The 20,237-nt window shown below is 44.1% G+C and overlaps 1 protein-coding gene across 1 annotated transcript in view; it reads right to left on the bottom strand.

Annotated features, from left to right (window-relative positions):
• Positions 1-10,669: 10,669 nt before the first annotated feature.
• Positions 10,670-20,237, bottom strand: part of Znf175 (zinc finger protein 175) — a 10,759-nt gene continuing 1,191 nt past the window's right edge. Inside the window, exons 2-4 of the mRNA XM_051149663.1 lie at positions 15,130-15,245; positions 14,548-14,672; positions 10,670-13,024 (exon numbers count right to left, since the gene is read on the bottom strand). Of these exons, the coding sequence (XP_051005620.1) occupies positions 10,710-13,024; positions 14,548-14,672; positions 15,130-15,245 (2,556 nt within the window). The 3' untranslated portion in view covers positions 10,670-10,709. The remainder of the gene's footprint in view (positions 13,025-14,547; positions 14,673-15,129; positions 15,246-20,237) is intronic.

The raw sequence follows: 20,237 nt of genomic DNA on the forward strand, positions 1-20,237 counted from the left end.
TTTGAGTAAGCAAGGGTTGCTATGGATACCTAACTCTGGAATGCTCCAGCAGGTGTCTACCTTTACAGCTGATATAATCACAGAAGAGGAAGAAATTCCAGAGAGAAAGGGAAGTTGTAAAAGATCTGGTTAGTCAAAAAAAACAGTTCCCGGAACTGCTGCTTGCAGGCAGCTGGCCTTTAATCTGATCTTACCAGTAGTCTTACTGGAAAAGCCAGTTTAAAGCCAGAAAGGAGTAGCTCTTACTATGAGCTCCGAGGTCTTAGAGTGACCGTCCCCGACAATAAACCACAACAGGTGTCTAACTGCCGAACCACGACAGGGTCAGCTGGTTTCTGGTAAATGACAGACAGTTGGAGAAATAGGAACCTAGGCTCTGACAAGATGGAAGAACATTGGCCATATAACCCGTCCCCAACAGGCATGGGCTTTTGAAACCTCAAAGCCCACCGCTAGTGACAGACCTTCAGAATGCCACACCCACTCCAACAAACCCATGCCTCCTAATCCTTTATGAATAGTTTCATTTGTGAAACATTCTTGCCCACTAGAGCCATCTTTCCAACTAATAATTGAATATTTAAACAGATATCAACTTTGTAGACTTCAATTTTTAAAAATTGGTTTATATGTGTGTGTGTTACCTGTAGGTATGTCTATGCACCGTGTGCATACCTGAGGTCCACAGAGGCCAGAAGAAGGTAGTAGATGCCCTGAAACCAGAGTTACAGATAGTTGTGAACCACCATGTTCCTAACCAATGACGCATCTCTCCATTCCCCCACACCTTATGGTTTTTTGGGTGTTTGTTTGTTTTGTGTTTGTTTGTTTGTTTGTTTGTTTTGAGGCAGGGTCCCAGGATAATCTTGAACTCCTGATCCTCCTGCCTCTAGGTCCTTAGTGCTGGGATTATAAATACGTGGCACCATACTTAGTTTCACACAGTGCTGGGAATCAAAGCCAAGGCATCATGTGTGCTAGGCAAGCACTCTGCCAACTGAGCCATATCCTCAGACCACAGAATTGAAGAAACGCTTCATCTCTTCCCTTTAGCTTGCTCTGTATTTTCTGTGGACCTCAGACTGCCTATAGTGTATTACTTAGACTCCCTCTGACTCAACTCAGACTCCTCCTGCTCACTGAAATGAGTGCCTTCATACTCCTGGATTGGGCCACATAGAGATATGGATACTGCCGGTCACTTCTTGATCCCTTGGTTCAGTGAAGAGCTAGGGGTGGGTTACACTTGCTGGGAAGCAAGGAATCTCCCACATCACAGTACGCTCCAAAGACAAGGACATGAACACCATGGTCTCTCTACAAACAAACACCAAAAACCCACCCCAGCATGGGTCACAGCTCACAAAGTTGGAAACCTGGAGCTCACAATTTGCAGGCAGCTCAGCAAGCCGCAGTGAACTTGCCTGGTCCAAGTGTCTCTCAACCATCCTTAATGCTTACATAAGCTGAAGGAGGAAGCGACCTGGTGCATCTGGTGAGTTCCCAGGACTTCCTGGAGACTTTGAATTGTTTACTTACTGTGTGGGTACATGCTCATGAGTGCCAGGGCCAGGAAAGCCAGAATCAATGGATCCCCTGGAGCTGGAGTTAAAGCCAGTTGGAAAACCGAACTTGGATCCTCTCCAGAAGCAGTATCTTCTTTTAGCAGCTGAGCTGTCTCTCCAAATCCTCACTTCCTGAGTTTTAATGAGCTTCCTTGAAGGGTGGAATGCTTCATCTCTCTTTAGTACATCCTGTTTCCTAACCCCTCCAAGACGGAAGTTTTATTTCAGAGGAAACTGCTCCACAACAAACAAGCAGTAAACTCTCTTAACAACTGAGCTATCTCAAAAAGAAAAACAAAAACAAAAACCCTGCTGACCTGGAACTGCGTGCGTGCGTGCGTGCGTGCGTACGTGCGTGCGTGCGTGTAGCTAGCCTTAAATTCACAGACACCCACCTGTCTCTGCTTTCCAGAGTGCTGGAACTACAGGTGTATATGACCATACCAAGCCTAAGAAAAAATTTTAAAAGTCTAGATATTTCCAGATGCATGCAGCCTGTCTTGGGAAAACATTGATGTACACTCTTGTTGTTTTTTATTTGTTTTATTCCACTGTCTTTTGAAACAGTCTCACTATGTAACTATGGTTAGCCTGGAATTCAGCTTGTAGACCAGCTCTGGCCTCAAATTCACAGAGATCTGCCTGCCTCTGCCTCCTAAGCAGTGGGATTAAAAGTGAACAGCACCCTGCTTAGACCACTCTACAAGTTTGACAGTTTCTGTTAATACGTGAAAGAGTAAACAGAAGCCTCGTCCTGAGATCTCCCTTCTCTTTTACAACCCAGGGCTTAAAATCCCAAGGCTCTCAGAGTGGGAATCGCCTTTTTGGTGACCTTTTTCGGCTGCTCTTCTACCCCTTCCCTGGGGAGCTTCAAGACCTCCTGTCCTCCTTTCCTGAGCAGCCTTCTGTTTCCTTTTATTCTTTTGACTCCCCTGCTACACAGAAGGCATGAGACTTAGAATGCATATTAAAGTTTATTTCTTTGCTTTTTGGCTGCCTTATTTTGGCTTGTGATTTTGGCACTTGCCAAGCTTCAGAGGCACAGCAGGGGTTTCCGAGGCTCAGCGGGGGTTGCTGAGGCACAGCAGGGGTTGCTGAGGCACAGCAGGGGTTTCCGAGGCTCAGCGGGGGTTGCTGAGGCACAGCAGGGGTTGCCTTCACAGAGAGGCTTGAGAACCTGGGTACTCTCTTCCTGAGGGAGCTCAAGGATTTTCCTGCACACTCTCTTCAGGACAGATGCCACCATCACGCCTTGTTATAGTTTCTCTGCATAAGGCATGCTGCTCAGCTGGCGCTGATTTCCCTGAGCTCTGCCTAGCAAGCTGCCCTAGAGCTTGGAGAAGCGGAGAAATAAGGCCGACAAACGCGCCCCGGGGAGCAGAGGGACAGAGCAGGAGGACATCAAGGATGACATAACTTGGCAAAATACAGGCTTGGAAAACAGAACTCCACAATAGCAAATGGAAGTCATGGAATATACTCGAATCAGAGATTTTCCTTCCTCTGCCTCCAAAGTACTGGGATTAAGAGTATGGGCCACTTCATTTAACCCAGATTTTATTTTATTTCTTTTTTTTTGCTTGTTTGCCTTTTGTTTTTCGGGACACGGTTTCACTATGTAGACCTGTTTAGGGCCTCAGAGTGTCTCTATGTCCAGACCACCACCACCACTACCATCTCTCTCTCTCTCTCTCTCTCTCTCTCTCTCTCTCTCTCTCACACACACACACACACACACACACACACACACACCACACACACGAGTTTGTCTCCCCGTCTCCTAGGCGCCCCCATGTGCTGGGAGCCTGCACTAACCTCTTCCTGGTCTAGCCCTGGTGGAGCTCCTATTCCAGGGCCTTCCTGCACTCATCACTCAGTCTGGCTCAGCTATCACAATGCAACCCTTCACCTGCTGGAAGCCCCCTATCCTGGGGCACTTTCCAGGCCTGGCGCACTTCCCACACACTCGCCTGCACTATCACAAGCCTTGGCATACCACCTCCCTTCCTGCATGCTCTGCTCTGCTCTCTCAAAGGCTGGTCTACAGCCTCTGTTCCCATGCTCCTCTGCTATCAGAAACGCAAACTTGGGCACACATACCTGGTCTCGTGTGGTCTCATGAGTCCCCCCTGCCTGCTAGACTCAGGGGTCATCTGAGTCTATCCCTGGAAGCCCAATTGGGAGACAGAGTCCAGAGTCAATGCAAAAGCAAAAGAATTTATTAAGCCGATGTGCCAGGGTCCACCAAACTCCGTCGAGATGGAATACCCTGTCCCGCAAAACCTCAGGGTTTAAATATGTTTTACAGAAACAGAACTTAGTGACAATGGTTAGTTAAAGAGTGCTAGGCTAACAACAGGGATCTAAGGTAGTAAATTCTAAGCAGGGTTGAGATAAGAGCAGTAAATTCCAGGGGCAGGGTCGAGATGGAGACTAGTGAATTTTTAACTCGCTCCTCTCAGTTTGCTGTTACTTTGTTCGCTCTCATTATCAGCCTGCAATTTTTAACTTGCTTGCTTGGCTGACTACTTTATTGTCATGGTGACTGAATTCAGGCCACCTCGAGTCTTATATTTCCTTAGCTAATAAAACCCCATTTCCTTAGCTACACTATTTCCTTAGCTAATAATGTCACTGCTGAGTTCAGGCCATGTAGAAACTTACTCAACATCTACTCAGAGATTTTCACTTTGAAAGAAGCCTGTTCTGTCGCCTTGATGCTACAGTCAGCTTCCTAGTCTGGCTGTAGTCCTAACCAGCTAGAAGCTTCCTCCCAGAGTAAAGTTGCCTTCCGGTTTACTTTGACTTTCATGGTGTTCTGTCATCATTGGTTGTGCAACCCTCAGACCCAACACCCCGGTTGTCCTCGAACTTGATCTGTGGACCAGGCTGGCCTCAAACTCAAGTGTGTGTGTGTGTGTGTGTGTGTGTGTGAGAGAGAGAGAGAGAGAGAGAGAGAGAGAGAGAGAGAGAGAGAGCGAGAAGAGGAGGGAGGGAGGGAGGGAGGGAGGGAGGGAGGGAGAGAGAGAGAGAGAGAGAGAGAGAGAGAGAGAGAGAGAGAGTGTGTACTGGGGGGCTGCTGATAGACAGACAATCTGATTCTCTGGAACTAGTGTTACAGGTGACTGTGAGCCATCTAATGTAGGTGTTGGGAACCTAACTTAAATCCTCAGTAAGACTAAGGTATCCACTTAGCCTCTGAGCTGTCTCTTCAGGCCCCATAGCAGTTACTCACCCACTGTTAGCGCCCCTAACATTTTGGGCTGAGTGGGAGAAGCTATCTTATGAAAAGTGAAGTGTTCACCAGTATCTCTAGCTTCTTCCTACCTGTTATCAGTAGCAACCGCTGTCCCTAAGTCAACCACCAATGGCTTAGGCTAGTATGATATGGTTCATTGGATACAGGTGCTTGCTGCTAATCCTGACAACTACAGTGTGGTCCCAAACGCCATATGACAAAAGAAAAGAACCAACCCTATCCTCTAATCTCCATGCATGTGCCCCAAAACACACATACATAACAAAAAAAGTAAATAAATAGAGCTAGAGAGACAGCACACACGTGCATAGCACACGTATGCAAGTGCCTGTGGAAGACAGAAGAGGATGTCAGATCCCTTGGAAATTGAGTTGTGGGGGTAATAAGCCAACTTACCTGGTAACTAAACTTTGGTCACAAGCAAAAGTAGTGTTTTCTGGGTAGATCTGAATGAATGTCCACTCACCCAAGACAGGAAACTAACCACCAAAGTCCAATTTGGTGAACCATTAATTCACCAGGGTTGCTTACAGGAAAATGGAAGAGGTTAGTCATTAGAACAGAAATGACTCCAAGGGAGCCACGTCACCTCAGCCCACCTCCGCATGGTGGCAGACAGCTCACAAAAGCTAGGAACTTGTAGCTCTCTATATAATTCACAGAAAGCTTACCTGGTCTCTGCTTCTTTCAGGCAGCTAGGCTTGTCTGAGAGCATCTTGTATTCATGAGGAGGTAGAGGCCTGGAGCATCCGGTCAGATGCTGGTACTTCTTGAAGCTACTGAGTTTACTTCCTGAGCTCTTTTCTCTAAGATTTATCTTCTTTCTTTTGTTTTCATTTTTTATTATGTTTCTTTTTTAACATATACATTTATATTATTACACGTGAATGAAATAAACAACATACAGCAGGAAGAACCATGAGACAATCATAAGTTATATAAATGTTACATTCATAGTGATTTGGTTATTTGTATTTGTTAAACTTGAAGTAAACATCTTTCTTGTGTCTAAATTTCTGGATGAAAATCACTACCTATCAAATCTCATCTCTATTAACTAAAATCATCGATCTTGATCTAAAAACATCTTATCCCCTAACCAACTAAGCTTAATTGTAAGACTAAACTATCTGGTCTTCAACCCCATCAGAGACTTGAGAAGGAATAAAACTTAAATACTTGAGTGAGCCCAAAGTGGAGGTTAGCAGCTTCCAAAATGAAACAATGACTGAGACAGTTTGCTGCCTGAACAGTCACCCAACAGTCTCTATAATGTTGGAGCATCATCTTCAGCCTCCTAGCCGAAAATCTCTGCCAGACATATTTTCTCTTAAAATTATGTGTGTGGGGAGTGCAGAATCACTGAATCCCAACCACCTAGAATTACACCCAGTCAGCTAGAGTTGACTGACATGCCTGCTAGGACCAAAACTTGGGTCCTCTGCCAAAAGCAGTACCTTCTCTTAAGGGCTAAGGGCTAAGCCATCTCTGTAGTGTTAACTTCTTGAATTTTAATGAACATCCCTATAGGATAAAATGTGTCCCCTCTCTTTAGCACATCCTTGTCTTAATGAGCTTCCCTCCAAGATGGAATGTTTTCTCTCAAAGGAACTGCTCTACAAATAGCACTCGTAATTGCTGAGACACTACCCCACCACTTACCACCAATGGCTTTAAAAACAGGGTCATTAAACATGAAACATTACCAAATGCATCCCGGGAAACAAAAATCCCTGCTCTACAGCAGCCTTTTAAAGAGGAGTCATCCTACGGCTGCCTGACTCAGCCAGATCCAGAAAGACCTTCAAGATTTAACCTTGACCACTGTTGTGACATTCTCCCTTCCCACCAAGGGCCTTCCACACTTCTGTTCCTTCACTGAGAACCATCTTTCCTGCCAACTTCTTCCTCCAGGTCCCTGGTCAAATGTTACCTCCCATTGTCCACTCTGGCATCAAAGAAACAAAGAAAGAGAAAAGAAAAAGCATTCTATTAAGCCTCCCTCTGTTCCATTTCCCTTTTTTATTTGTAGATCTTTAGCCCTTTCCTGGAACGACCTAATGACCTACTTCTTGTCTATTAGGGTTTTCCAAAGAAACATAACTGGCAGGATGTATACATATTACAGAGAGATTTACTCAAATGTGGTGAACAGGGCCTGGGTACTTCTAACAGCAGCAGGCCCAGTCCACGTAGCAGCTGCTCAGTCCACAGAAGTGGATATCTCCCCCCCCCCCTTTAAAATAATTTATTCACATTACATCTTGATTGTTATCACCCCTTCGATTGCACCTTCCCTTTTCCACCCTTCCTACCTCTCATCTGCCCATATTCCCCTCCCTTAGTCCTCTGACTGCAGGGAGGGGGGGGCTCCTCCCACAACCATCTGACCACAGCCTGTCAGGTCTCATCAGGATAGCCTGCCCCCACGCCCTCCCAACCCCCGCCATACCCTGGTCCAGATTAGCAGAGATTGATGGTCTCCTTGTGGAGCTCCTGACCCCTCTGGAGTCCTTTCTTCCCCCTCCCCCCCTCCACCCACTCTTTCATACAACACTCAGTGCTCCGCCCAGAATCCAGCTGTGAGTCCCAGCATCCATCACAATCCCCTGCTAGGGAGGACAACTATGTTGGGCTAATATCCACTTATAAGTGGGTATGTACCATATGTGTCTTTCTGGGTCACTCAGGATGCTCTTTTCTAGTTCCACCCATTTTCTGTCTAGGGCCATTTTTCTGCACCATATTTACCAACTGAGAATAGTTTCCCAACGCATCCTGAAGCCAAGACCATGACATTACTGTGTTGTGCTTAATTCTTAGAACGATCAAAGACTGTACCAGGTAGCTTTGGGGAACATGGGAGCTGGGGAGTGTTTTTCTTTCTTTTTCTTTCTTTCTTTCTTTCTTTCTTTCTTTCTTTCTTTATTTTAATCAAATCAGATGACATTCTTCATTTACTATGGTGTTCACTGCACATAACAGAAAAGGTTGTGGGATATAGGAAGCACAACACTTGAGCTGAGATTAGCAACAGACAACAGGGTTCAAATCTAGGCTTTTTTCATAATTGTAATAGGAGCTGTTCCTTCCAGATTCCTCAGTCTATGACCAAACACAAAAAAACCAAATGGCTGGATTCCTTCTGGGGGAAACAAATGGTTGTAGCGGGGGTGGGGGGAGGAGAACAAGAGATCAAGAGAGAGATAAGCATAGAGGCTTGGAGGAAGAGAACAAAGGAGTTACCCTACAATGCCCTGAGGTTGAACTACCTAGAAGATGCAGCTTCTGCAAGAGAACGCGCTTGCCAACTGGTGTTTGGGGAGGGCCATATAAGAAATAAGCATCCGAGTGAACATTAGGTCAGGTGTACACCCCAGATGATAACTGGGGACAGACAAAGCCAAGGACTCTGCAGTCCTGTGGATGTCCACTGTCCACTGTGAACTCAGGGTGAGATGCGGCCTGTCCACAGACCTCCCTCAATGTTCTCTGAAACTGCACCACAACATAAACACATACAAGAATTCTTTACATACAAGCACAAATGAAAGTAATTCTATTCAAACAAAGTAATATTTATTTCATGGGTTTTCTTCTTGCCCTGTGTGATTGTGCATACGTACTCACATGTACACATGTGTGTGGAGGCCACAGGCCAACAATGGTGTCTTCCTTATTCATTCTACAATTTATCTTTCAAAGATTTTTTTCTTAGTATTACATATGTTTATTGTGTGCTTCTGTGTGGAATATATGCTACACTGTGCAGGTGCTTGTGAAGACTGGAGGACATCACACACCTTGGAACTGGAGTTGTAGATGGTTGTGAGCCACCTGACATTGATGCTGGGAACTGAACTCAGATCCTTTGGAAAAGAGCAAGCATACCTAACTGCTGAGCCAGCTCTCCAGCCTAGCTTTTTAAATAAATGTTCTCACTGAACCTGGAATAAACCAATCTCACGAGGCAGGTTCTGTGAATCCTACCTCAAGCATTGAGAAATAACAGGCACACAAGCACTTTCCTCAGCTTTTTAGCTGTGTGTTAGGAATACAAACAGGTCTTGTGCTTGGAAAACTGAACCATGTCTCTAGCTCCAAACCTTACTTTAAAAAAAAAAAATCATAGGCTACATTTATGCAATAGCCATGAATTGTTGACTCCTGGTTATGTATCCTGCATGAGCATACATGATAATAGCTCAGTGGGGAAAGCTTGAAATACATGCTTTAAAGCCAAATTTAATCCCCCACACTCAGATGCAGTGGTGCACATCTGTATTTAAAGCGCTCCTATGGCAAGATGGATAGATGGTAGAGAAAGGAAAATATCTCCTAGAAGATCACAAAATAGCTGGCTGAATCATGCAATGCAGTGTCAGAAATCAGAGATTTTGCATCTGGAGAGCTGTTTTATGACTTTCACATGTGTGCCATGTCTCAAAAATACCAGCACCAGCACTTATACACATAACTTTTAAAAATATGAAGAAATAGAGACTGAATGGCTGGTCCCAGTATCAGCACACATGCTACAGAGACAGAGACAAAGAGCCAATTCCAAAAGAGAAAAGCAATGCGAACAATGAATGCCCTAGATCTCATTTATTCAACGTACATCCATATAATAAAAAAAGAATTAATTATTGATGGTGCAAGCTCAAGACAGAAACTGTTTAAAAAATATCTATAGGGCAAGCAAGATGGCTCAGTGGGTAAAAGTGGCTGTCACCAAGCCTGGTAATCCAAGTTCAAGCCCCAGGATCCATATGGTACAAGATCTCTGACTCTCGCTAATTCATTGATCTGGCAGACTAATTCACTGATCATACATCTAGCAGCAGGTGTACATACATATATACAAAATAAATGAACATAATTTTAATAATAAGCTACCCTTTTCTATTTTGCAATTAATTATATAGAAAACTCCATGAAATTGCAGAAATACATACAAATCCATACAGGCACTGACTAAACACAGGCACATGTGTACATACACTGAATACATATGTACATATATAGTCTATGCATACATATGCCCATTTACAAAAACACCCTACTGTTCCAATGGCTGGCACTTTAGGGCTTTACTGGATTCCCACAACAAATGAGAATATCAGTGACTTAATTTCCCTTTTCTAATAGTTTGGTAAAATGTATCTTTTATCACAAAAACACTACAAAAACACTTCTGAAATTAGTCAAAGTCAACCTGAAATGAAATTTATAATGTTTAACAAGACAAATATAAATATGTGTTGTTCTTATTGTTAATTTGTGACTAACTTTCCTCGTGCATGTTTGCTGTCTAAACAACAAATGATTAGATTTGTTTTTTGTAATATAACCAGGTAATGTGCCATTAGATCTTAGAATAAAATGAACTTCAAGGAAAGAAATTTCATTTTGGAATATGCTGTTAAGCGAGGAACTCATTTCTCGGGAAACACTGTTAGGCAAAACTGCACTTGTAAAAAAAACTGTGGTAAGAGTCATGTACTGTATATGCTGAATTCTGACCTGTTGAGGACCTTGCTTCATTCAGAGCACATAGGGCGCCCCTACCCATGAGCTGACGATGGGGCTGATCTGTTATCCAGGGATGACTCATTCCCACACCATGACATTGCAAAGCCTTCTCTTCAGTGAGTTCCTCCCCAGGATGCCAGATCCGACCCACGCTGAGACGCGTGAGGTCTGAGTTCACCTGCTACTGAAGACTCTTCCACATTCAGAGCACAAACACTGCCTTTCTCCTGGGAGAATTCATCTGTTCATGCTTTCCCACAGCTGCTGCATTTGAGAGGGCCCCTCACCGTGTGAACTCAGTGGTGCCCCTGTGATGTATCTGACTAAAGCATTCTTCAGTCCTGACACTCCTACAGTTTGTCTTCAATGTGAGTTTGCAGATGCGCCGTCAGCTCTGCCTTCTGTAAGAACACTTTCCCACATCTCTCACAGACAAACGGTGCTTCCTTCCTATGAATCAACTTATGTTTAGAGAACACTGACCGGCTTCGAAAGTCCTTTCCACAGTGAGCGCACACATAAGGCCTCTCCCCTGTGTGGATCCGCTCATGCTCCTGCAGCTGGACTTTAGTACAAAAGGCTTTCCAACAGTTGCCGCATTTGTACGGTCTCTCCCCGGTGTGAATGAGAAGATGCACCTTCAGCTCAGACGGGGAGCAAAATGACTTCCCACAGAAACTGCATTTGTAAGGTTTCTCCACCAGGTGAATCTTTTCATGTCTGCTCAGGGTTGACAACTGTTTGAAGGCCTTCCCACACACAGAGCACACATAAGGCCTCTCCCCTGTGTGTATTCGGGAATGTGCCTTCAGCTGAGATGTTTTACTGAACGATTTCCCACAGTCTGGACATTTACAAGGCTTCTCCCCCGTGTGGATTTGATAATGGGACTTCAGTTGGGATGGATAATTAAACAACTTCCCGCAGTCAGGGCATTTGTAAGGCTTCTCCCCAATATGAAGCTGCTGAAGGGGTGCCAAAGCAGACTCCTGTAGGCCTGATTCACATTTCTGAGGGACAAAAGGTCTCTCTTTAGTGTGAATTAACTGATGTTTACGAAAAGATGACCGGCTACTGAAGGCTTTCCCACACTCAGTGCACACAAAGGGCCGCTCTCCTGTGTGGATTCGCTCATGCTCCTGGACTTGCTCCTTAGTGGAGAAGGCTTTTCCACAGTGGCTGCAGTTATAAGGTTTCTCCCCTGTGTGAACTCGGTAATGTGCCTTCAGTTGGGACATTTTACTGAACAGTTTCCAACATTCTCGGCATTTGTAAGGCTTCTGTCCCGTGTGATTCTGATAATGTACCTTCAGTTCGCATGGGAAATTAAATGACTTCCCGCACTCATGGCACTTGTAAGGCTTCTCCCCGGTGTGACTGTGGCAGTGCACCTTCAGCTGGGATGGATAATTAAATGACTTCCCACAGTCGTTGCATTTGTAAGGCTTCTCCCCAGGGTGAAGTTTTTCGTGCCGGTCTAGTATTGATTTCTGATTGAAGGCCTTTCCACACTGAGAACACACGTAAGGTTTCTCCCCCGTGTGAATCCGTTGATGCACCTTGAGTTTAGCGGTTTTGCTGAATGACTTTCCACATTCGCGGCATGCATAAGGCTTCTCGCCTGTGTGAATCTGACGATGCACCTTCAGTTGGGATGGAAACTTAAACGATTTCCCACAGTCATTGCATTTGTAAGGCTTCTCTCCGTTGTGGCTTTGTTTATGGGATGTCAACTCTGACTTACGTAAGAAGGCCTTCCCACATTTGTCACAGATAAAAGGAGTGTGATTCTTGTGAATCAGTTCATGTTCATAGAACGCTGACCTGTCGCTGAGGGCTTTCCCACACAGAGTACACACGTAAGGCTTCTCCTCTCTGTGCGCTTGCTCGTGCTCTAGGAGTGCAGCCTTAGCACAGAAGGACTTCTCACAGCGGCTGCATCTGTAAAGCTGCCCCCCACAGTGACCCACACGATCCACCTTCAGCTGGCATGGATAACTCAACGAATCCGACACATAAAGAAAGGCCTTCCCACCACTGTAGGAAACAACCGGTCTGTCCACAGTGAGAGTGATGGCAGGTTTCCGCAAAGATATGGCGTAGAGTACCTCCCCACCCTGAGAACCTTCGTCTGCTTTCTCCTGAGAATGGTTTCCATGAGTCAGTGCTTGGTTGTGGCTGAGAACTTTTCCATTCCCAGCGCCTCTGCATGACTCTACTCCGCCTTGAGTTACCACACAGTTAGTGCTACAAGAGCCTTGTATGAGGAGCTGACCGGATGCGACAATGCTGATAAGCTGCTCTGTGACTCTACTTTCATTCTGACCATCTGCTCCTGGGTTTAGCTCCAAACTTTTTGGAAGGGAGCAGTACCGTGGAAGACTGCCCTGTGTAGAAATGAGGTAGGGTCGTCCTACGGGAATGGTTTCCCCAGACTTTTGATGCTCGTGATCACTATCTGTGCTCAGAGTGTTCTTGAGGAGAGCACGAGGAGGGAAGGGCAGAACCTGGTTTTGCTGATCTCTTTTTGTGATGTCAGCATCCTGCCACAGTTCTTGTAAAAAGGGACACCATGAGCCATCTCTTGTGACTTCACTTGTCATATTGCTAAGAACTGATGCTTTCTCAGACACTTTCTGTGGTGAGGTATCAATTCCTGATTTTTCTACAAACACAAAGAGATGAAGGAATAAGCAACATGAATAAGATGGAGGATGAATCATACAGAGGGACTGAGACTGAACATAAATGCCTAAACCAGGCACTGATGATGCTGGTGATGCTAACAATTAGCAGAAACAAGCTAACCAATGACCATATACAACGGGAACCACCTGTGTAGCAGACATTAATCTAATCACTAGATCAGAAGATGAGTCATATAAACTACTCAGCTGTATTTTTAAGTTGGAAACATAAAAACATGACAAAAACATCAGAAAGTTTCCGAATCCTATACAATAGCAAATAACTGCATGTTTGCATCAAAATTTATCAAAAAGAAAAACAGCAACATTTGCTGCAATAAAACCCACCAGTAGCATCTTAATTATCACATGTCTTAAGTAAAATCCATAAATCACATAACGAAAACTTAACCTAAATAGGAAAAACCCTGGTATGGTGGCACGGGCCTTTAATTCCAGTACTTGGGAGGCAGAGGTGGTTCTCCATGAGTCCAAAACAACCTAATTTACAAAGTGAGTTCTAGAACAGCCAGGGCTAGAGAGACTTGAGTGAAAAATAACAACAATAACAAAATAAATAAAATACAACAGAAATAACAAAAGGAGAAAAGAGATGGCTTGAACTCATGCCAATGGGGTTAAGAAAATAACTTGTATATTCAAAAAGAAAAATGAGTAGGAATTCTAAAATAATCAAATAAATTAAAGCACCAAGAGAAAATAGTTCAGAAGCCCAGAAGAGAAAAAATGATTAGCCAGACAAAAAGACCTTCTGATTTGAATGAGGAGGATCCCGATTTCTGATCTCTAAAAATGAAGGAAGGGACCCATCTTAGAGGAACTGTCCTCACACATCTAACAGGCAGGAGAGCCTGTAAGGTCAGGGACTAGGAAATCCACAGTATACAACAGTGAGAACTGCATGTTGAGAATGAACAGAGTCTTTACGGCAAACCTGCCGCACAGTGAGAAGAGGAACACACAGAAGAGAAAGCCTAAGGCGCCCCAACTAAGGGGCAAGATGAGCCAGCCAAGGAAAGGAATCAGTGAGTTCAGAGATAAACAGGGAAAGCAAAACACAGACACAGCACAAATGACAGTAAGAACTCAAAGATAATATACTAATTCAACAGTCAGTTATTAGAAACACATTACTTAAGCAAAATATTAATCAACTTGGCTAATGTCAGGTACTCACAAACAAGCTGTGAAAACAAAAACTCATGTGCACTTACACATGTGAGTGTGACTATCATCATAAGAAGAAAATGGCTGAGTTAGTCCACTTACGGCTACTCAACTCCATGGCCAGACAAGCTCATGCCACAAACTCACCTTCAGGAAGTATCACACTGCCTCACATCTACAATTCATGTGTTGCAGATTAACCATAAAAACTCCAAGAAGTTTTTCTAAAAGTGACCACCACTGGGCACTTGGTGAGACAGATGACTGACAAAGGCTTCATGAAATCTACACAACCTGCGAAGCAATGGCTCACCTTGACACCGCTGGCCTGGGAATTCAGCCTTTCCTGCCTGTGCCTCCTTTCCTTTTTCCATCCTAAATATGATTCCGGGGCTGGGAATGGGATATCCTGTCAATGAGAAGGATAGAGTTTTTTGCCTTTAAGGATGATCCAATGAAGCTTTGCACTGCCTCACTGGGAAAACCAAGTCAACGTTCTATTTTGTATAATAAATACTAGTAGGTGCACAAAAGAAATGAAGCATCAGGAAAAACTAACAGAGAGAGACAGACAGACAGACAGACAGACAGAGACAGAGAGAGACAGAGAGACCGAGAGAGAGACAGACAGACAGAGACAGAGAGAGAGAGGGAGAGACAGAGAGACCAAGAGAGACAGGCAGACAGAGAGAGAGAAAGAGAGAGAGAGAGACAGAGAGAGACAGACAGACAGAGACAGAGAGAGAGATGGGGAGACAGAGAGAGACAGAGAGTGACAGAGAGAGAGAGAGAGAGAAACTTCTGATACCCCATCATGCTTTGTTACAAGAAGGAAGAAAATCTCAATGAGGCCCATCCTGGATCCGCAGGCCAGCTGTGCTCACCCACTGCCAACAGGTGGCCGTAGATCTCCAGCATGACCTCCTGGTACAGGCGTCTCTGGGCGGGGCCCAGGTGCTGCCACTCCTCCTGGCTGAAGTCCACAGTCACATCCTCAAAGGACACCAGTCTCTGTAACAATACCCACAGTTTACTGTGAATGACTCAACACCAGCAAATGGAAAAGTTATACATATGGTTACATGTGCAATGATATTTCACTACATTTCTCACAAAATATCTACTTTCCGTTAATTTTGGGAGGTAGAGAATACTTATAAAGCAATCAATCCCACCATCCACAATCACATTTTTAAGTTCATTAGAAAAGGATTATTTTTACCACTCTAGGAAAGAGGACACAGCACAGCACTGATTAAGCAACAATATTCCAGGTTAGAGTTATGCTGGATCCACTGGATTACACTGGCTTTGAGAAGCTGCTTTGCTAAAAGTATGGACTCCTTACTTGGGAACTAAATGCCAGACAAAAGCCTGGCATCTCTGACTTCATTCTGCGTCCATCTCTTTGACTTTGGGTCACCCACTCACCTCTGCAGATACTACTCAAATAGCACCAATCTAAACTCTCCCGGCCCCTCTGAGGATGAGGGCACAGAGACTGGTTATGGTCCTTGTCCTTAATTTTTCCTCTTAGGTCTGTACACTGAAACAGAACTATTTACCCCCAAGAACCCCCTCTTGCAGTACGGAAGCCTAAGTTTTACATGTGACTGCTTACTGATCAGCTACGAAAAGAGGCCCTACACCTCCTGATCCCTAGTACAAAAACCAACACTCCCTCTCTCCCTCTTCCTCTCTTCAATCTGAGCCTCATTCTGTGGCCCAATGGCCCAGAACTTGCTGGCTACAACCGTGGTTATCCTCCTGGCTCTGTAGAGCATTTCTCAAGGTGTGTCTATTAACCATTTGTCCAGGTGAGGAGAAGAGTAAGAAATACACCTGTGTTTTATCTGATTAGTACTCCTTTCTCTCTGTACACCTTAGACAAAGAAGGTCATAAAACTCTAAATGCCACCTAGGTAAAAGAGAATCCTCACATTAAAATAAATACAGAAACCTTAGACATAGATTACATCATTTGAACAAGACAATTTCAAAGGCCACAAAATCTTACATATATCTAGTACTGATAATGTCAGCCTGACTCCCTCCTCCAAAGCTCCAATAGGCTCTGGGTGTCTCTGTGGCTCTTGGCTTCAGAAACTCCAGCTTCGGTTTGCATGGACACCTCCTGAAACCATTTCCCACAGGTCAACTCAGGATCCTCGGTCCACTTGAGTAGAGCTTGTGATGGTCACTGTTCATTGTTAACTTAATTAACGTAGGAAGACATGTCCTATTTACAGACAAGACCATTTGGGGGGCATGAGTTCCTGGACCATGTAAGGTAGAGGTGCACAGGACAGGGCTGGAGATATGACCCAGGAGTTTAGGACACTTGTTCTTGCAGAGAACTTGGGTTCAATTCCCAGCACCTATATGGTGACTCACAACCATCTATAACTCTAGTTCCAGGGGATCGGATGCTCTCTTCTGGCCTCCAAAAGTACCAGACAAACACACTGTATAGACACATACAGGCAAAAACATTTATTATACTTATAAAATTAAATAACCCTTTGATATGGATGCTTCAAATTACATAGCCCCAATGTTGCTCTGAGTCTCCCTTAGCAATGACAGCTACATGTCATGTGTCACCATCATACCAGACAGCACATGTTTAGATTTAGATACCAGCTTAGCAGAAATATAAGGAAGGGAGTCCATGTTAAGTGACTCGAAAAGCACCAGTGCCAAATCTAAAATGTGTCCTAATCAGAGAATGATTAACACAGGGGAAAGAAATTAAGCGATTAAAAGAGACAAAAATACTTTTTAGTTAGGCTTGATGTGTGGGCACTGGCTGGACCGTAGAGGAAGAATCTACAAGTGACAGTATGAGCAGGAACAGACAGATGATGTTAAGAGCAGCTTACGGCTATATAAAAAGGTGTCACATCACAGATAAAACCAACACGCAGGGAAAGTGTAGCCTCTAGTATTTGGTTGCAAATAACCAGCAATGGAAAGGGAACAAACAGGATGGGATCTATGATAATTACTCAAAGAAAGGGTTGAGGAACAAAATTCATTCTACTTTTACTTATGCATAAAAATCTTACTAAAACAACACTGACAACCTTCAGGCTCCCCTATGAGTAACTGAGTGTTGGGAACTCTTAGACTTGGGGCCCCCCGGGGCCATGCCTGGTCGGTATGCAATTGTTATTCTGTCCTGGCAACTTCCTGTTGTGAACATTGTGCCTCACTGAGCTGACAACAGGTTCCTGTTTTGCACCCTGGTTACCTTGGTTACATGGTTCCTCTTGTCCTGGGGACTTCCCATCTACATCATCCTGTATTTTTCCACCTGCCTCTGTACTATATAAAAGGCCTTGGCCCCTCCTCATTAAACAGCATTCTCTTAGAAGGGATGACCCACTGTCTGGAGTGATTCTTCAACCCGCAGTCCCTCCCTCGATACGTCGGAGTAATTGCAGCGCGGGCGCTGCAACTGAGCACATGGCTATTTCTCTCTGGAGTTGCAAGTACTCTCAATAAGTCTTCTAAGCTGATACTAGTGACACCTGCAAATAGGCAAGCACTGGCACTCACACGCTGCTTCTCTGTGTAAAAAATATTTTGTCATAAAGTTCCTTACATTAATATGCCAGATATATTACTGTAACTATAATGGATAATTTCAGAAATATTCCATTGGAATGCCTAATGGAGAAAATATCAATTGATAATATTACTACGAGGTTTCCCTTGGAGGAGTCAACAGTTTTTAGTATATTGCCTCCTGTGGATAGAAAGCATGCAGAGCTGGGCTTTGTGGCTTCTAAGGCAGTTGTCAGGTGGCGCTCTTGAGAGTTTAAGACCAGGTGGGTCTACATAGTGAGTTTTAGGACAGCCAAGGCAACAACCCTGGCCCAAAACCAAAACAAGCTCCCTAGAATGCACGCATCCACAAAATTCACCTTTGATAGTTCATGAGAGTGAAGCCTTCATAAAAGAGACTAGTACCCTTTAATGAATGATGGCACACAAAGAAGATGAACATGAGCTACACAACACAGCCTCACCAGATAACCAACCTGCTAGGACTCTGAAGCCTTACTAACTGAGAGAAACACGGGAAGACCTTGACTCAAAAGACAAAACAAAACAAAAGAGTTTAGCTAGTTTGAGACCAGCCTGGACAACTAAGAAAACCATTTCTTTAAAAAAAAAAAAAAAAAGTTAAAAAAAAAAAAAACTCAGAAGGAACAAAAACATAACTACAAGAAGAAAAATGAAAAGTAAAATAATGTAAACAACAAAAACCCAAGTAAAAAGGTATCTGAAACATAAAGGGAAATCAAGGAGCAAAATTCCTTAAAAATACTAAAATGGAAGCAAACAGCAACAAAAAATAAAGAAGAAAGAAAAAAGACAGGTACGGTGGTATATGCATGTAATCCCAGCCCTTGGAAGATGGAGGCGAGAGGACCTACACGGAGTTTGGGGCTAGCTTAGGCTGTATAAGCCCCTAAGAAGAAACAAAGAAGACTAGGGGTGAGAACAGGAAAAAACAAAAAACAAAAACAAATAAGTAGATGCTCAAAAAGTACAGTGGACACCACAATATAATGTCAGCCACATATTTATAAACAGATTAAAAATTAAATCTGCAAGCAAATGTCCTCCTTTCAATGATGGATTGGCAATGATGAATAGGCTCACTGAACCTGCACAGCCCCAGCAGTGGAAATGCTGGGTGTAGACAACATGTACTTCACAAAAGACTGCAGCTTTCCAAACTGGCTTGACTAACTGGGACTCTCAGCAGTGGCACCGACAGTATTCCTTCTGCTTCCTTAGGGCACAGGCACATCTACCTACCTTTGATATTTTTAGTGTGGCTAATTTTAGACATTCCAGTGAAGGGAGCCATGGCGGTCATACAGGCATTTCCCACTCAACGGAGGAAGCTTAGCTTTTCCTGTTTCGGGAACTACACTTCAAGTCTCTTGCTCATTCAGTTTTGAGTGGAAGAAGCTTTCACAAGAAGTTAGTGCAGGCATTCCGGAGGAAGAGACAAAGGGGATTTCTGTGAATTTGAGGCCAACCTTGTCTGCACAGCACGTTGTGGCACAGCAAGGGCTACTCAGTGAGACCTTGTCCCAAAAAACAAAAACAAAACTTTTCTCAGTCTGTGACTTGCATCTCTCAAAAGGAGGGAAGTCACACTGAGGAGAGGGGAGGGCTTTGAGATGGGAGAGGGGGTGACTAAGGAAGGGGCACAAAGTACTGATGAGACCCAGACAACAGAGGACGGGGAGACACTGGCAGACGCTGCACAGGATAAAGGGAAACAACACAGAAAGCCTAATTTTAAACTCGTACTGTGCATCCAGAAAAGCTACATTTCAAAATATCACGTATTGCAAGCACGGGACTACATGCCATTGATCAAACATCAAAAGTTTTGAAATTCCACTTTTTAAAAGATTTATTTTTTCTTAATTTTATGTGCGTGAGTGTTCTATGTCCACATGCATACGTACCATGTGTGTACAGCATGCATGGAGGCCAGAGGAGGCCACTGGATCCCCTGGGACTGGAGTTGGACAGCTGTGCGCTACCATTCTAGGAACTGAACTTAGTTCCTCTGCTGGAGCAGCCAGTGTTCTTGTCTGCTAAGCCATCTCTCCAGCAACCTAGAATTCCTTTTAAAAAAGCACAGCAGCTGAGCCGAAAGATGGCTTAGCAGATAAAGGCATCTCCACTAAGACTGACAATGGGAATTTGGTCCCCAGCACACACAGAGTAGAGAGAACTGATTCCCAACTGCAGTTGTCCTCTGGCATCTACACTTTGTGACATATGTGACAAAGAAATAATATAATTGAAAATCAACAAAAGAATGACTGAAGCAGCTCATTAAAAATAAATAGGACTGGAGAGACAGCACAGCAACAAAGAGCACCAGCTACTTTTGCAGAGGGCACAGTTCAGTTCCCAACACTCAAGTGGTGGCTCACAACTACCTGTAACTCCAGGTCCAACGGA

Source organism: Acomys russatus, chromosome 7 (genome assembly GCF_903995435.1).
Source record: "Acomys russatus chromosome 7, mAcoRus1.1, whole genome shotgun sequence".
Lineage (NCBI taxonomy): Eukaryota > Metazoa > Chordata > Mammalia > Rodentia > Muridae > Acomys > Acomys russatus.